The sequence below is a fragment of the Rhodnius prolixus genome, unplaced genomic scaffold (assembly GCF_049639745.1).
Source record: "Rhodnius prolixus isolate KJV_2025 unplaced genomic scaffold, Rpr scaffold_11, whole genome shotgun sequence".
Taxonomy (NCBI): domain Eukaryota; kingdom Metazoa; phylum Arthropoda; class Insecta; order Hemiptera; family Reduviidae; genus Rhodnius; species Rhodnius prolixus.
The window spans coordinates 279,757-297,571 of NW_027411625.1; the positions used below are offsets into that span (position 1 = coordinate 279,757).

Sequence of the window (17,815 nt, forward strand, 5' to 3'; positions counted from 1 at the left end):
TCAGTGTTATTAAACACTATCAGATTTATGGCAGCCTCCCACCTTGAAATGGTTTTTTTTTTTCCCCAAGACGTACTGAACATTTTTGACATCAATGCCGGGAAGTTAACTTATCTGTGACGTTTCCCCTTCGATTTCACAAGGAGTAGCATTAGATACTGGACCCCGGCTTTTACTGAAATGAAACAGTCTGGAACGTCCAATTCTCCCAGTCTGTACTTTCGAGTTTTTGCCTCTTAGATAGCTAAATCTTTCTGAATTAAACAAGTTGCGCAGTGCTGGTCTCTCTCTGGCAATCTCTCCAAATTTTTCAATAATTTGCCTCCAAAAATCCCCACCCCTGCTAACTTTTTTATCAATAACGTTTCGATCCTAATTCTGATTCATTCTCAAATTTATACCGTCCAATAGGTTCCCGAATTTTTACGTCTGCTTCACTATAGTTTTATGTACATTATATTTTTCTCTCCTATAATAACTCATAATTTTTAGCCGTGTCTGGAAAATTTCTTTACTTTTTTTTGTAAACTTGTCTTACACGTAAGCTTAGCACTTGTGCGTTTTTTCGGTATAACTTAAAATAACTAATTTGTTAAGGTACATTTGGTAAATTGCATTTCTAAAATACCTAAAAAAAGGAAGAGAGTAATGGAAGGGAACATACAATATAAGAACGAACATAGGCAAAGATAATTATTTATTGGGTTTATGAACATCAGAATCATATTATTGGGTTTTAAGGGCCATAAAACTCGTGCAACAGGAAAACGGTCATACACCAAGTTCTTGCTACCCGGCTTCTAAACACAAAGAGGTTTTCAGTATTAAATGGTTTAATGTGGTACAGATAGAACTGTCTATCATTTGTGTTTTTAAAATAATTTAAAGGTTTTACTCTGGTGTAATGCAGAATAAAAAAACTGGCTCTGCATGTGGGTATGTAAGGATTTTTGTGTTGGCTGTAAAAATTAATATATTAATAAACTATATAAAAAAAAAAAGAATGTGGAAAATTATGTTAATGATAGGGCTTGACTTAAATGAACTGTTGGCAGGTGTGTATGAACGACTGTCTGACTTCTCACCTATCACTGACTACAGTGCCCCTCATGCCATGCCTTTGCTGCCAGATATGCCGACTAGATCTAGAAAGTTACTAGAAGATTTGGGCTCATCGCCCATCACTGAATCTGTCTTAGTTATGCAACAGAAAGGTCAGGTTTCTTCAAAAAACAAAAAATCCAAAAAGTAGTTGTTAAGTAATCTTCTTGGGCGCAGGATAAATATTTGTTTAAGAATTATTGGCTTATCAGTCATAAATGGAGAATTGTTTTTTATTTTAAGACCCGTGGGTAAAGTAAATAACTGTATGTAGTTAAATTGATTTTAAAATAATAATTTAAATTAAACACTTTGTTTAAATCAATTCGTGGTTGTGCCTTCAATACGGAATAATAACTTTTATTGTCGTCATAGCTTATGTTCATATCGCCAAATGATTATTTTTTGAAAACAGCTATTTTGTCTTGTCAGATAGGAAGTGCGGTCATAATCCTATTTAAGTGCTAAATGATTAGACCAGTGTTTGGCAACCGCTTTTAGTATCCGTGGAACATTTTACACAAAATTAAATTACGTCTGCGCGTGCTGCCTTCAAGTGTTGTCTTAACAAAAAAGATTCAGTAAAGAGAAAGAAATATTGTGTGAAAATCCCATGAAATTTACCTTTATTTTAGGGTACTTATCAATTGTAAATTAACTTTTTATCCTATTTTTTACTCAAACCATAATAATTATTAAAAATAAACAATAAGATAAAATAAAAGCTGATATAAAGTACTTAAAGCATGACAACATCAGTCTGAGCCTGCTTTTTATGCTTATAACGGAAAACGCCAAATAGAGGACCTATTACCGAAAAGCTATTGTACATTTTCGTAGAAATAATTTTTAGTTACTCTTAATTAAGACTAAAGGTACACTGAAATTGAGACAGTCCTAGCAAACTCTCAGGCGGCCAGACCATTAACCTCAGACATCTGTCATTAACCGACAAATACTCTGTTGCTCTAGACTCTGACCTTTACTGACTTGCGCTTGCCCCGTATGCAACGAATAAGCTGTAATTTTTCCAAAATAAAGTGCTACGAATCACCTTGGGAATACTGATGAACTAATTCAAGGGGAGCTAGATGTATCCACAATAAATTATTTTATGTTCAGAAACAACACACATATTTCTAGAGAACCTACTTACTATTGTAATGGTTGTTGAGGGAGTTGTTTGTTGATGTTGACTGATAAATAACACTTTTAGTATCGGTATAAGATATTATATTTGTATGTGACTGACTGCCAAGGACTGTATACTTTACACAAGAACCGAACAGACTGACTGACGTGGCTAAACGATGTGTACAACTGAAGTGTAAGACTTTGAGCAGAACCTTCGAACTGAATATGTAACGCAATATCAATATGATCTATCACTGAATTGAATCCCCGTTGAATCTCGAATCTCGAATATATTATTCGACTTTCCTCTTCTTCTTATATACCTTCGTCGAGCCTCCCTTCTCTGTGTGCCAAGGGGGCTGAACCTCTCCCTCTGGCTAGAGTGGATGAGTGGTGGGGTTTCACTACCCCTACGCTAGGGTGGATGAGTTGTGGGGGGTTCACAAACGCTAAACAAACTATCACAGGACATAAATTCAAACTTAAACGGTTAATGTTGATTTCAAATGTACACTTTGTGTTTGCAATACATTGAATTTTGTAAGAAGGTAACAAACTATCTGGATTTTTTTTTTTTTTTAAAGTGATTCTTAACTGGATGTAACATAACTTGATATCAAAAAGTTATGGGTATATATTACTAGCATTAACTTTAAAAAAAAAATCTTAATTTTTCATTGCATCGCAAATTTAAGTACAACTTAGCTCATAGCTGTGTTAAAGCAAAAGGAATTGAAGCGTGGCTTAGCGTAGTCCGAATCCATCTTATAGCTTCTTTTATTTGTTAAAAAAAAGTTTATAGTGAAGTACTCGTATGTGCTTACGCATCCATCCACGACATCTAATTCGTACGTTAAACTCTCATTTAAAAAAAATAATAATAAATAGAAGATTACTTTCTAAACCAATACATATATTTACCAGAAATTGCTAATCTAAACAAATCTTGCTAAATCTTAAAAAAACAAACGTCTATTGGTGGGTGCAATATATCCCTGAGCTGTAATTCCTCAAGCATTCCCTTGAAAGTATGACTCTTCATAGCAAATTAGAAAGGCTCCCAAAAGTACCCAGTCAGCCACCCTACCAAAAGTCAATCGCATCTATCTAGGTAACAAACGTAAAAAGGTAAAAAATATAGTTGGCACCTTCCTGATCTTTTAGCGTGGTATCATCCTTTCGAATTTCTCCAGTATTTCTCTAATTTTAGTATCTGCCGCAAAATTACTTCGTGATGGCAACCACAGATTCAAAACCTTTTATACAGACCCAGAAGACCCTCACCCAGTTTTCCTCTGAGAAAGACCATTCACTCACTATTTGAGCTCCAATACCTCAATATCTTGAGTACAGCCTTAGTATCCAAAAGGTTCCTACGCCTTTATTATTTTCCTGGCACTTTTCCAAATTCGCAGATTTTTTTTTTGTTTTCCTTAGGTCCAGGTTGATCAGATAACAATACTCTGTCTAATCCACAAGAAAGAAGATAAAAACACCTGGATCGAAAAAACTGTTTTACTTTATGTTCCTAATCCAAAACCGATAAGCCAATTATTCTTAAATAAGTAATTCATTCATTCAATCATCAAATTCATTTACATTAGTTGGAGTTACTAAGGAGATTCTGGTGCGACCTTGTGACCGCTTGTTGGAACCATACAGAATTGCTAGTAAAGTTCTGCCGATATTTCAGTATCCTGTACCTTCAGACCAGTCTTTATTCAGTTCTATATCTGAAATGGATATTTTGTAATAGATTTATACAGAAGCAGGGTTTGAACGTAGTGGACTCACTTATCGGGGTGCTTAAGTAGCCAAATATTTGTATGTGAACCCAAGGCTATGTCACATGACTGCCCCAGAAGCCTCTTTTCCCCTTAAACACATTTATTCTATTTTTGTTAATGATGTATTTGTTTTAATGTATTTAGCAATCATTTTTCATCTTTACACAGCCAATCTCACTCTCAGTGGCAGGGATGGGCAATAAAACAACTCACCGCAGCATAAAGTGAAACTCGTTTTAGTTTCAAGAATAAATTACAAAATTATAATCGAAAAGAATGTATGTCGACTGAAGCTAGGACTGGTCTATAGGATATATATTAAAGAAGTTCAGTGCTACCAATTTTTACTTTTGATGTAGGGGCGTGTGTAACTGGTTTTATTTTGCTGCTGTAAAACGTCCGTTCGATTGGCAAAAGCTGAGTAATTTTGTAGTACATTTTGTTTATTTGTTGGCAGTAAAGGCTCGAAATTCATTAAAAGACCATCGAGAACAAAATCATGATTGTATTCTCTCTTCTTAGATCCATTATTGACGTTCTCTCAACTTGCCCACTTTCATTAACCAGAAATGTCGCTTGACTTTGAGTTCAAGCAGCATTAATTTACATCTCTATATTTTGCCATTCCCACAGTATCAAGATGACGGTTAATGAAGTACATAGATACTTACAGCTCTGCATGATTAGTATTAGCTGAATACAACTTACTCGTTAAGTCCACGGTTATATCTTGGCCGGTCTAAACCTCTTTCTTTCTAAGGTCTTATCACCAGTTTTTGAATTCAACGTTGGACAGTAAGCTGATCAAAGATATGTTACCCTTAGACTTCGTATAGAATGAGATAAGAAAAAGTCTACCGACCATAAATGTAAATGTAATATTTGTTTGTAAACATCAGATTTGTGAGAGAGGGCTTTGAAGCTTCTTCACTAGAAAAGCTGACTTTATTCCACTAGTTTAATAAACTCAATATGTTCTCACCAATTACGATTACTTCTTGTCGTAGTTACCCATGTTGTTTCTATATATTAAAAACATGCGTCACACTGCTGCAATAAATTCGTCTGCTTATGTTTCTACATTTATAAGATTGAGAGCATTATAATATGTGGGAAACGTCCATGCTTATGGCCTCTTAAGTCCTTACGGGCTCATGCAACCACCGTAAAAACATTTTATTTGTGCCTAGGACAAAAATCTTGACCCTTACTTGAATCACTGCGGCACTCACACACACAAAATTGGACAATGACCTTCACAACCTGTTTCGTTCGGAAGTCCTGAAGCCCATTTTATCGCAGCCTAAACAACCAGTTATGAGATAAATGGGTATTTTCTACAGTTATCTCCCGGGCAGTAAGAAAATCTGAAACAAAATACTACTTTATGGTTACAACTGTAACATAACAGGCATCATAACTGCTAAGATTATAAAAAAATTCTTTCTTCTTTTATCATCATCTACAATATCTCATAAGAAATCTAAAAGAAATATGTTTCAATTACGTTGACTAATTGGAAAACATAAACGAACAGAACGAACATAACTGTCTGACAAAAAATTGTATATGCCTAAAAACTATTTTGAAAATAATCAGTCTTGAAACTTAAGGTGTAAGATGCATGATGTCCTGTACAACTGGCAAGCGATCGGTGCTCGTTTGCAAATTGTTTTAGCATTTTTTTTTTTTTGTAGAGTTTAGCGTTTAGTTTCCCTTTTACAAGGCGTTTTAACGACGCAATTTACGTCATTAAAATTGTCCAGCAAATATAGATCCCTAGCTAACATGTCAACAAGACCTTTTAGTCCAGTGGTAGGGAGGCTATTAACAGCTTATCCTTTATAACGCTTTTTGCCATATTGCGACAACTTTTATCTTGCGAAGTCTGCAATAGTCTCTTTGCGGAATTTATTGTTTTCATTTTCAGTGGATATATTTTCCTAACGCCATTGACTGATTAAGATACTATTGAGTAAATTAGGTCGCCAATCGTGAAGATTTTATGAACAAGAACGCGTAGTAATCGAAGATTTTGAAATTTGAGCGCATCTACTCCTGTCCTTGTACTCTCTGGTAACCACTGCTTCCACTCTATGTCCCACTTTTTACTTGGTAAAAAAATTTCTCCAGTAAGGAGGCAGTGCAGTTGGATGTTTGTAGATGTTTACCCTCTAATGATTGGAAGGGCATCAAATTGTTGGCTTGAGGCATGAGATAGGGACGAGTATTATAAAATCGCATGGATTTCAACGAGTAAGCTTTTTTTTAGAGACTGTTTTGCTCGACGACCTTTAATTAGATCTATTTTGCCTTCACTAGTGCAAAGTTTTTTTCCGGTTATAAAAAAGACACCCAGATACTCAAGAGAGACGTTCGGGGGGGGGGGACGATGTGGGTGACTGCAAGCAGCAAGGGAAAGCTGCCCCCTAGAGTCTCTCCCTATTGACATCTCTAAATATTTTGAAGGAAACTCCACCGAAAAGATTTTAGAAAAGGTTCATTCCTCTCTTACTCTGTAAACTACTCTGGCCCTGCAAGAGGAGCGGTTGCCCTCCACCCACTCCACACCCTTAACGCTATCCTTATGTTATAAAGATGTCTCTCTCATATCAAAAGAAAGGGAACCAACCTCTACAAAAAAAAAAACTTCTAGAAAGAAAGCAAAGACAGTAGGGTGATCCCAATATCCCTCTCCACTAAGCTAGCATAGATGTGAAATTTTCCCAAATTAAAAGAGAAAGATTATTAAAAGAGATAGGCTATCTAGAAAATCCCAGAAATTTATAGTAGATTGTCATAACCACTCTAGGTTAGACTCCTACCACAATTTCCAGGGATGATATATTGTACCTTAACACCTAGATACTATCCAGGCTCTTCTGGGAAACCCAGGAAGAGAGTGGAGCCGACAGAGTGGGCTGATTTCAACACCCTTCCCAAGAGAGGGTATCCTCCTTCACCAGCCACCCTTTCTGGGTAGGCCAACTAACTGAAAACGAATACTATCTCTGAAAGAGCTTCCGGTACCATTGTGTCATCTATTCATTGGTCGCATGACTTTGGATTGGGCTCAGGAATTTTTGGGAATAGAGTCGGGAGCAGCAATTTGGATATCTTGCTCCATAGCGCCGAACCCTCCATTCCTATCCCCCAAACATCTTTCTAAGATTATTTGATAGTAAAATTCTTTATGCACCTCTCAGCAAGATGGATAGGTTTGAGATTGAAAATGACCTCAATCCCCGCTAAGGGGCAAGACCTCATACCTTCTCTATTAGCCTGCTCTTACGAGCAGTTATCAGGGGTTGGAGGCACCATGAGGAGGTAGAAATCGGATTTTGCTCCCTTGAGTAAGCTTAATAGATGAGTAAATCACGAATCTTTGAATTGTAAAGCGAAGAACGCATAGGCTTTTGTTACACCATTGTTATTCCAATTAGAGAAAGCGATGTAAGTGTTATACAACAAATTTTCCCCTCTTAATATTTTGAATTAATTAATTTTGTCTACTATTTTAATGCGACAGGTTGATATTGAGTGCAGGGATGAAGAAAACCTACCTACTACAAGTTGAGAGTGACTACAACTAACTGGTATATGTAAGATACATAATGCAAAATATAATAAATAGTAGATTAAAAAAAAAAAAAAAGTAAAAAAGACATATAAATAAAATGAAACATTGTCTTGGGCCTTAAATATGTTTTAAATTTAAGAGAAAAAAATTAAAGGAAAATAAAAATCGTAAAGTTACTGTATAAAAATATGTTTGTACACAGCTGAAAATTACAACCATGTGTATACTGTATACAAAGTAGCTGACGACAATACATCCCTGTATAGTTCTCATTTTTTGATTATTGTACCTATTGTTTTTATAATTCATAACTGAAACTTATTACATTTCATTCTGGAGAAAAAGGTTTAGAAAAAAACCAATTAGATAAAATTAAGATTCAGATATATATACATTAAAATTGCTTGTACTTAAAAAAAAAATTTTTTTTTATTTTGCCATTTATGGGGGGATCCTTGGGATCCTCAAAGTGATTGTACATTTCTAAATTGTTAATTATTAAAAATTATATAAAGCTTCCAGGTTTTTTATTTTTATTATTATTTTTTTTCTGCTGTTTTAAATATCGTGCTGCAAAATTTTAGAAGGAAACTTTGCAATCGTTTCAAAAAGTAAAAGTTTTCTTAAGAAATATAATATAATGTTTTGGGGAAAAATACGGAAACAGTTTTTTTTTTAAATCAAAAATTTTATGAGTGCGTTTTGTGGAAAAAAAATCTCAAATACGGACACTTGCAGAAAACTCAAACTTCCGTTTAGCTACTAAACATTTTACTAAGAAATTTTGTTTATTTGGATGGAAGAGACCGGTAGTTCAGAACAACTTATTGTTTCGCACTTATAAGGGGTGTACACGTTGATCTGGCCATAATTTAGGAAGTAATTCCATACTATTGTCATTGCGATAAAAAAGTTATTTTAATAATCCATGGTCAGAACCTCAACAGATTTTGAGTGTTTTATAGAGTTAGAGCTAAAGAAAATTGTAAATGCACTAATCAAAAGAATGTTAAATTTTAGATGACTTCCTTTTCTTGTTCATTATTGAAGTAATTATAAAAGTATCATCTTACGGTTTGAAATTTTAGAAAATTGCAATTTTAAAAGTTGGAAATAACTTCCACTCTTACTTACCTCTTAACATTTTTAAGCAAAAAATAAGTACTTAAAAATTTTGTTTAGTCCATGAGCACTTGTATGCAGGGCCGCCGTTAGCGTTCGAATGGTATGGGATAGTTCCTAAAATGGGGCCGCTTAACCTAACAATGTAATACGGTATTAGATTAGAGTTTAAATTGTATATATCTTTAACTATGTATCAGGTATCAAATTTAAATTCATCTTTATCCAAATAATTTTTCTTTCTCAACTTATCTTTCGAAAGAAGGACTAGTACATTAGCGTAGCTTTTCGACTTTGAGTTTTCAGGAGTTGTTTATTCAAATGTAATAACCTTTTCAAATTTACATTACTTCAGATTAAGTGAGCATCTTGCGAGCGAAATGGAAGCAAACAAAGTAAATTTATCGTACAAATCGCAACATTAAAATTAATTACTAAAATTACTCATTATTTTTATTGTTTTCTGATAAGTATGACCTCACATACAACAAGGTAAACTCCTGAGATATGGCCGTCCCTGTAGACAACACAATTCTAACCAGACCATTTCAATTCTGTTCATCAGAGTTCCTGTAGGTAACCATGTCGAATGGTTACTGGATGCTGATTACTTTTTCTAGATGTGCGGATAGCGTAGGGCGCGATGTTCCTCCCACCCCTCGCGGACGAATAATAAAATTGAACAATAAAGCACATTACACCTCCACCAGTACGATTATTAATTATTTTTATCCATTTTTGTTCTAAAAAGTGAGCGATGCTTTAAAGGGAAGGGGGCTTGTCTTAAATGTTACACCACCATTTCCTAACACTGACGATGTTCCAATAGTCAAATTGTTTCAACAGTCAAATGAAGCTGGGATCTTATAGTCTTTTTACCAATCTTCATAAAAAATATAATATTCTGCTGTTTACATCTGGCATAATAAGAGTCAAGAAATATCTCAAGTGATAAACAGTAATCTCTCAGTCTGTGAACTTCCTAAGTGAAGGTAGGTTCTACTCTCCAAGTTTTTAAATTATTTCAAAAATCTGTACAGTGGGAATATGGAATGCAATAAAGCTTTAGAATAAATGTAATAAAGAGAGTAGAATCTTCTCCAGTTTTCCATATCCAGTCCTCCTACCAGTGAAAGTAGGTTGTGGGAATTATTCTTCTGCTGCTAATAAAATGAGAAAAATATCCATGGAGCTTTGTAACTCTGAAATTTGTAAAAATTGTATTAATTTTGTCTTTTTAATTAATTGTTAGTCACAAAATGAATATATATTCTTTTAGTTTAAAAAAATAAAATATATGTGTCAACTAATCATATTGCCAGTTGAATTATTATTTGTTTAAGAATTGTGAAGTTTTGACCTCAAATGGGTAAAGATACGAAGAAAAAGTTTGTACCTGACTCCTGGAACCGTCGCTTATCTACATAGAGAGGGAGTTATATATACTATATTTTTTGTTAAGGCACTGAGTTATATTTTTTATTTAAAACACTTGAATTTTTTTTTTTTCTTTTTGAGTTTCGAAGAATCTGATTGTTCGGTTAAAACGGATAAGAGAAGAAGAGCGAGGGAAGTGTTTGTATAAGTTCAATTTGGGAGAAGTCAGAGGAAGCTTTTTTATCAGGCAGAATTTTCTAATCCCAATCCGCATACTACTTTTTTTTTTTTTTTTTTTTTTTTTTTTTACGAGATTTTCTCTTTTCACTTAGTTATCAGAGAATTAAAAGTATAATAGTTCAGTTAAAAGAACGTTGGGTTAGAGTTCGTTTTTTTTATGTCTTTTAAAAATTGTATAAAGTTTATGTCTTATTAAAGAGAAAGTAAGTTTAAAGTAAATTACTTCATTTCTAGGCCAATAGCCAACAATTCTTAAACAAGCCAATAATTAAAAAGAATCAATATTTACAAATATTAACTAGACACTACTTGCTGTGCCTGACAAAATTATAAACATACAAAACTGCATTATATAACAACAAATGTATTATTTATTTAAATTATTAGTTCACTCAATATATTTTAAAAAATAAATAAAAAAGCAAGCCTTCGGAAATAATGTAAATAACATATTTACAGAAAAATTAGTGATTGTATAATGGAAATACAAGATTATTTGAAAATTTATATATATATATAAATTATATATATATAATTTTGTTTTCGATTGTAAAAAATAAAATACAAATTGTTAAAAAACACAAGTTAACTGTTAAAAAAAATGTGTACGCTACTTATTTTTCATATGAGTTACATTTGTTAAAAATGACATTTTATAAAATGAAAAAGTTGTTATCTTGTATTTTTAGGATCAAACATAGTTATTTAAAAAAAATAAATAAAAAAAATATTAAAAAAAAAAACAGAGAAGTTATAATGTAGTTACAATTCTAACGAGTAACTATCTAATTAAACACGAATAATAATAGTGGTTGTTATTCATCAATGAGTTAGAATGAAGGTAAATTTATTTACATTAATGTTTATTTTTGTTTCGTTTTGAAGGTGAAATATTTGTTTTCATCGTACATAGGTAATCATTTTGTAAGCTTGAAATTAAAAATATAAGTATTCTTTTTCAATATGTTCAAATAATTTAAGCGAAAAGGATCCGTATTGTTGAGAAAATGGGCCACTAAGTGTAAAGGGATTAACGTTGATTTTATTTTTTTTTATTTTTGTGCATCGACTGCCATGATCATTAGCGTAACGTTACATTTTAATTTATAAGAATAAATCTTTAACTAAGATAAATATCCCAACTTGGGAAAGTGAATAATACGATAAAAGCTCTGGAAAACGTTAAATTTCAAGATTTGTGGAACATATGTCTAACGAAGCAGATCCAAAATAACACTATCGCTACACCTAACTTATTGTATTTATTTATTTTGGTTAAAAACGTCTGTGAAGTGCATCATGTTACAATTTCAAAAACAGGTTTTTATTTTTATTTTTTAGGGGTGTTCTGCACTGTTACCAAAATAGATTTATTGTGCTCTTCACTGTTGCAGAACAGATCTCTCAAGCCACCGTGCACCCAAGTGATGAAACCACTTACTTTTATTCTGATTTAGAGACGTTCTAGAAATAACAGGGTGTTGATAATCAGGGCCTAACCATTCTTGTGTCAATACCCTTCTTTCCAATGCCTTCTTGTCTTTGGTCATTATTTTTGACAGCTAGAACTTTTCTGAAAACCAACAATGCGAAAATGCTTTGAAGAACACATTTTTAAACATCCTCTTTTTATTGCTTCCTATTTAAAATTTTTTACGAGATTAATAGAGGGCCTGGCGCAGAAGAGGTGATAATTAGATGGTGCAGGGACTCGGCTGTTGTGAGCTGGTTGAGAGAGAAGCTCAAAAGTCAAATCTTCGAGGTGATTTGATGGCCTTGCGTTGTCTCATTAAAGAAATATTTTGTTTTGCTTTAACCAGAGATATTTTAAAGTCAAAATGGAGGAACCAGTTCAGCCATGTTTCATTATGTTTGATTGGCAAGAAGCCGTGCCCTCTCTAAAACATCAATGTGCCTTTATTACTACTAACAAGTGTGGTGGGTGTTGGTCAACAGCGTGGTAAGTGGGAAATCCCCAGATCGAATCCCGCGTGTGACTACTGTTAATTTGTTAACAAAAATTATTTATAGTAAAGTATGTGCTTCCACCCCCGTCTTCGGCACCTAATTGGTAGTTGGACGTTAAACCCCACCTGAAACGTCACGCGATTACTTTACTTTTACTAGTAACTAAGTATACACTAAACTTCTAGGAGCACCACAAAATCCAAATAGTTGCATGTATCAACCTCCTCTTCAGGTCTCTATTTATATTGTGAACATGTCGGTGTAAGGGTTATTAGTGTTGTTATGCCAGGATACTTCTAGAGACAAAAAGATCCCAGAAGGAGTGGCTAGTTTACTTTCACCTTCCAGACATTTATCATTAATTTCTTTTATTGTTGTTAAGAACAAGTTCAACACTTATCAATCCTAAACCCTGAAACAAGAAAAAAAAAAAAAATGTTTTGGATGAGATTTTGAATATATTCGACAATTCATCCTGAAATACATGCTTGTTTCTTTATTTCAGATAAATCGTCGGTCTTTAAAGATTGTTTTATTTGGTTTGTGAACCACTTGTTCGACTTCCACTTTCAGTATCTACATCACACTAAAATGTAAGTGAAACATTATCAGTTAATTTAGGCACTAACGTCCAAAATATACCAAACCTTCATTTTATCTGATTTCCTTTTACGGCTAGGCGTCTCCATCACCTCACGCCTACCTCGTACGAATCGTGTGTATAGTGGTTTAGATATCCTGCGCACTTCTTTTTGGCTTACCATCGAGAAGCCGTCTGGGCAGTCTTTTCTCTCACATTTTTTCCGAATTCCTTAGCCATTTCGGTCTAGCTTGCCACAAATTATGTTTACCTACTATTTGTGCAAATATAATTTCCTCCTTTTTTTTTAGGAATTCACTGCTTTCAGTTATTAGGCCAAAATTTTCTTTCCCAAATTCCCCAAACTTTCCTTTCTTGTTCTTGTAAGAACCCCACTCTTATTCGTTATAATTAGAATCTTGATAATACAATCTACGAAGATGATTAAAAACTTCGCAACCTTTATAAGGAACAAGTATGTGTCCTTTCATACAGTCAGCTGCAGTCAACCAGCAATGAGAATTATATCATGTATACATTAATGTATTTGTTGAAAATGACAATTAGTATTTTAATTGCTGCACGGACAGCCTTCACATTATACATTATTTATTAAATAAAGTAATTCTTCATCTCATAAAAATATTTAAGTATATTTATTTTCTGCGGCTAAATATTTAAGTTCATTTTATTTAAATTAATGCATGAATTTATTTAGTAAACAAAATGCCAAATTTAAAAAATTATTCAGCTCTGGTTTAAGGTTGTATAGAGATGACTCATTTTATCTTCGGATCCTTTATTTTATTAATTATTTTTTGTTATTCACAGGCATTTTTATTTTTACTAATATAATGATATTTTTAAAGTTAACTAAAAAATTATTTATATATATATATATATTTTGTTAAATATTTTTTAAAAAAAAGATAAGATGAAATTTATTGGTGTATAAAGTGAAGAAGTACTTGGAACGTACGTATCAATAAAAATATCTTATAAAATGTTTTCGAATGACAGTTTAAAGATTTATATATATATAAATAACATTCCTAAAAAGTGACTTTAAAAAATAAATAAATAATAAACTGTCAAACTTTAAAGAATAAAAATGAAATACATAAAAAATACAAAAACTAAAAAATAAAATATAACCGCTAACACAAAGTATTAAAACTGTACAGTTGTATATAAATGGTAGAATTATTTTTTCGTCAAGCAAATTTTTTCTTATATGTAAACGGCTTTAAATTTAACAAATAAAATAAAATTCAGAACAAAATAAAATATAAATTGTAACTTCAACAAAATACCTCAAATATGCTATGTATTATAAAAAAAAAATAATAAAGGATAAAATAGGAATATATATATTCCTGTAGAAAGGAAAACAAAACTAAACATGTATGTAACTGAGCTGAGTGGACATAAATTTCGTTCGAAACATTCTTTAGTCCAATATTTAATTGTAGCGATAACTTTTGTTTTGTCATATGCACATTTAAAAAGTATATAATAATAATATATATACAAAGAAATATATATATATTATGAAGTGTCTGTATGGTTCATAGATAAAAATACAAAGAAAATGCTGTTCTTCCATAATATGTAAGTTTATTTTAAATTGAAATAAACAAATGCATTTAATTTGGACGAAATTATTTTATTTTATTTTAAAACCCTTAATAAAGGAAAAATCTGATATGAATCAAAAGTAATGTATTTCTATACAATCTGCGGCTTAGCAAAACGTCTGCCGGAGGTTGATGTTGAGGGGGAGATAGAAGAAATAAAAATACAAACAGAAAAAAAGTAAATCTATCTTACAGATTACATTTAATAAAAGAGTAAGACATAATAATACAAACATATTTAATATTATTTTACAATTAAAATGTTGTAGTTAATGATAATAACTAAAATAAATTAAAAAAAGTAAAATAAAAATAACAGGTAAAAGAAAGAAAAGAGAGGAGAAAAGAAAATACAAAATGAGAAATAAAAGTAAACTAATACAAAAATAGAAATTAGGATAATAATTCTAATTCTAGACTCTAATTTTAATAATTACTTAAATTAAAAGTAAAATCAAATAATATATGTATAGGAACATGGATAAGTTATAAAAAAATAAATAAAAAAATTACTGATTAAAATTAAATTTTTTAACTAAATTATGGCGATAAAGCCAAGATTGCTGTGCAAATTTAACAAGGCTTACAAAATTGTGACCATTAAGAAATTGAACCAGCTGATTCTTTGATAAAGTTTTTTCACCTAAATAGAGATATCTAAACTCAGAAAGTCATACCCTCAAAAAGTGGAATACATCCTCCTTCACGTGAAGAATACACAAAGAGCAGCAACTAGATTCTCTTTCAAACCAAGGGTTATATTTTAAATGTAATAACTCGCAACGCAGTTTAGAAAACCAACTTGAGTGAAATATCCGTGATGCTAGACTCTAAATTTAGAACGTGTAAAGAATATCCGACTTCTTTATACAAAGAAAACCGCAAAAACTCTCTGTACAGAGTCCTCATAAAGCCTCGATCTCAAACATTGCACTATGACCGATAACTGACCTTGCCATTTATCCAAACTATCCAATCCAGGGTTGAACTCGCAAGAGTATTTTTCTGCCAAAGACAACCAATGTTTAAACAAAAATACTTTTTTAACTGTTTCCAACTCTACAATTCGGGAAAATCGATGATGCGGAAGATTAATAAATAATAATATATCTGAAATGCAGATTAATATAAATTTGAGATGAAACTAAAAAAATACATAGATCATTAAAATTGTCTTCCCAATAGTTACAATTCATATACAGAGGTAATATAAATACTTCCGAGTTATAATTACAATATTATTAATAGAAATTAAATTAAAACCGTGTAGTACAGAAAATTTGACGCATTTGTCATAAAACGTAGACCTAATGGTATACAATTGACCACCTATTGCCCTGCCAAATTTAGCAGATCTAAAAGCAGGGATCCAGCATAACTTGTTATTAACAAAATACTTCTCTTAAACGCTGAAATTATTCTCTTCAATAAATTTTTCTAATAAAATGAAAATGTCGAAGCCATTCCTAATTATTCAGTTATATAAATTCCAAAAATTATGGCGAATGTGTAAAAACAGTAGTTGAAAAAATAAGTAGCAGGTCGCAGCACAGTTGGAGAACGAGAGGAGTGAAATGCGAAAGTGAGAGAGAAATAGCTCCCCACTCCAGACTGGTTCAAATGTTCGAACATTTAATGAAACTAGTGTACTAAGTTGGAAAAAAAAATGCGACAAAAAACACTCTTTTTCAAATTAAGTTCAACTGCAATCAAAAAATCAATTCTACAACTAAAAAGATAAAAGAAAACTACAACAGTTAGTATAAAATAAAGTTTCAAAAAACTAGAGTAAAATAGAAAAAACTAAGGTGTAAATAAGTTAGATGTGAACACACTCAGCACTCAATACTAACTCTCAACAAAATTAATGGACTTGGGACTCAAGGAGCCGATGCCTGTTGCACTGAATAAAACTAAAAGTCTTGAGCTTCAGTTTATAAAACTATTATTCACTCTGGAGGAGGCCCAGGCCCAACCAGGGCTGTAGCACCATTTAGTAGCAGTAGAAGAATGAAAAAGTAAACTGTGCATTTTTGTCAGTTATGAAATCGCCATTCTCTAAGTTTAATTGTAAATGGACGTTATTTAACACCACGGAACTGATCAGGAAACACTTGCGAATGTTTTTGCTACAACAGCAATAAACGCATTGTCAGAGTTTATGGATGGATACCTATGAGTTGTTTTTTTCTTAAGTCAAAAATAAACGAAACAAAACAAAAACAAACAAATCCGTTATGAATTCTCAAACGACTATCTATTCCTACTATTTTCTAGGTTCTATTTCAGAAATCATCTTCAAACTAAAAATATTTTAAGGGAATTCTATCCCAACCTCTCTCTCTACTAATTATCCTTAATATTTATATTTTTTTTAAATTATTAAAGTAGAAGTTATATATCTATGTGTAGGTATGAAGCTTACAAAACGTTTCATGAGCCACTTTGGAGATAATCCCAAAAAAGTGAACAATCCATTTAATAAAGAGGTACTTCTGGTTAAAAATTTCCTTTGAACTTACTAAGACATATGACGCTTTTTAACGTCCGTATTCAAGAAACTGTCGCATATTACAAAAATGCCAAATTAGGGAAAATCGATTCATCCCTTCACCAGAAATATCCTTCTCAAAAAAAAAAAAAAAGTTTAAATGCAATGGAAGAGTTGTTTTCTACTGAATCTCAACATATTGAAAAATCTATTTTGTGAATTATCACTTTCTGATAACCGATTTTTTCAAATTTGAAAATTTAGTCAAACATTTGATTTTTATTAATATTTTACACGGGACAAGACAGTACGATATAAAGAAATAGTACTTTAGAGAGAAATTTATCTGTACGCTTCCCAAAAGTGCTCCTAATCAAAATTTCCTAGAAAAATGTTCAAATAAAAGATATTGCCTTTAAATTTATCAAATAAAAGCATTACTACAATAACTGTTCTTAATAGAGACAAAAAAAAGATCAGTCAATTTTGCTCATTTTAGAATATCTTTGCTGTAAACTAATTTAAACTCTTGAACCAAGAGATATTTGTATTAATTGTTTCAATAAAAAAAATTACAGGCTTAAATAAATTAAATCTGAATATTAATCTCTGGAATAAAGGCAGTACATTGGGAGGTGAAGAACCCCCTTTCGGATTAAATATTTCTTGTAATGAAATGCTTGTCACTATGATGATTAAAGAAGTCACCTATGATAAAATTATTCATTAATAATGTTTGTCTTATAAGATTAGGTGTAGAAGGAGAGAAAAATTCTCATTTATACATATTAATTATGT

At 31.9% G+C, this 17,815-nt stretch overlaps 1 protein-coding gene across 7 annotated transcripts in view; it reads left to right on the forward strand.

The window, feature by feature from the left end:
- Positions 1-14,550, forward strand: part of LOC141459509 (uncharacterized) — a 62,950-nt gene extending 48,400 nt beyond the window's left edge. For 6 of the 7 annotated variants that reach the window (XM_074138664.1, XM_074138666.1, XM_074138668.1 and 3 more), the window contains 2 exons: positions 1,056-1,214; positions 7,552-14,550. In XM_074138664.1, coding sequence (XP_073994765.1) covers positions 1,056-1,214; positions 7,552-7,556 — 164 coding nt within the window. In that variant the 3' untranslated portion in view covers positions 7,557-14,550. The remainder of the gene's footprint in view (positions 1-1,055; positions 1,215-7,551) is intronic. The other variant, XM_074138670.1, reaches the window with a different exon arrangement.
- Positions 14,551-17,815: the final 3,265 nt, after the last annotated feature.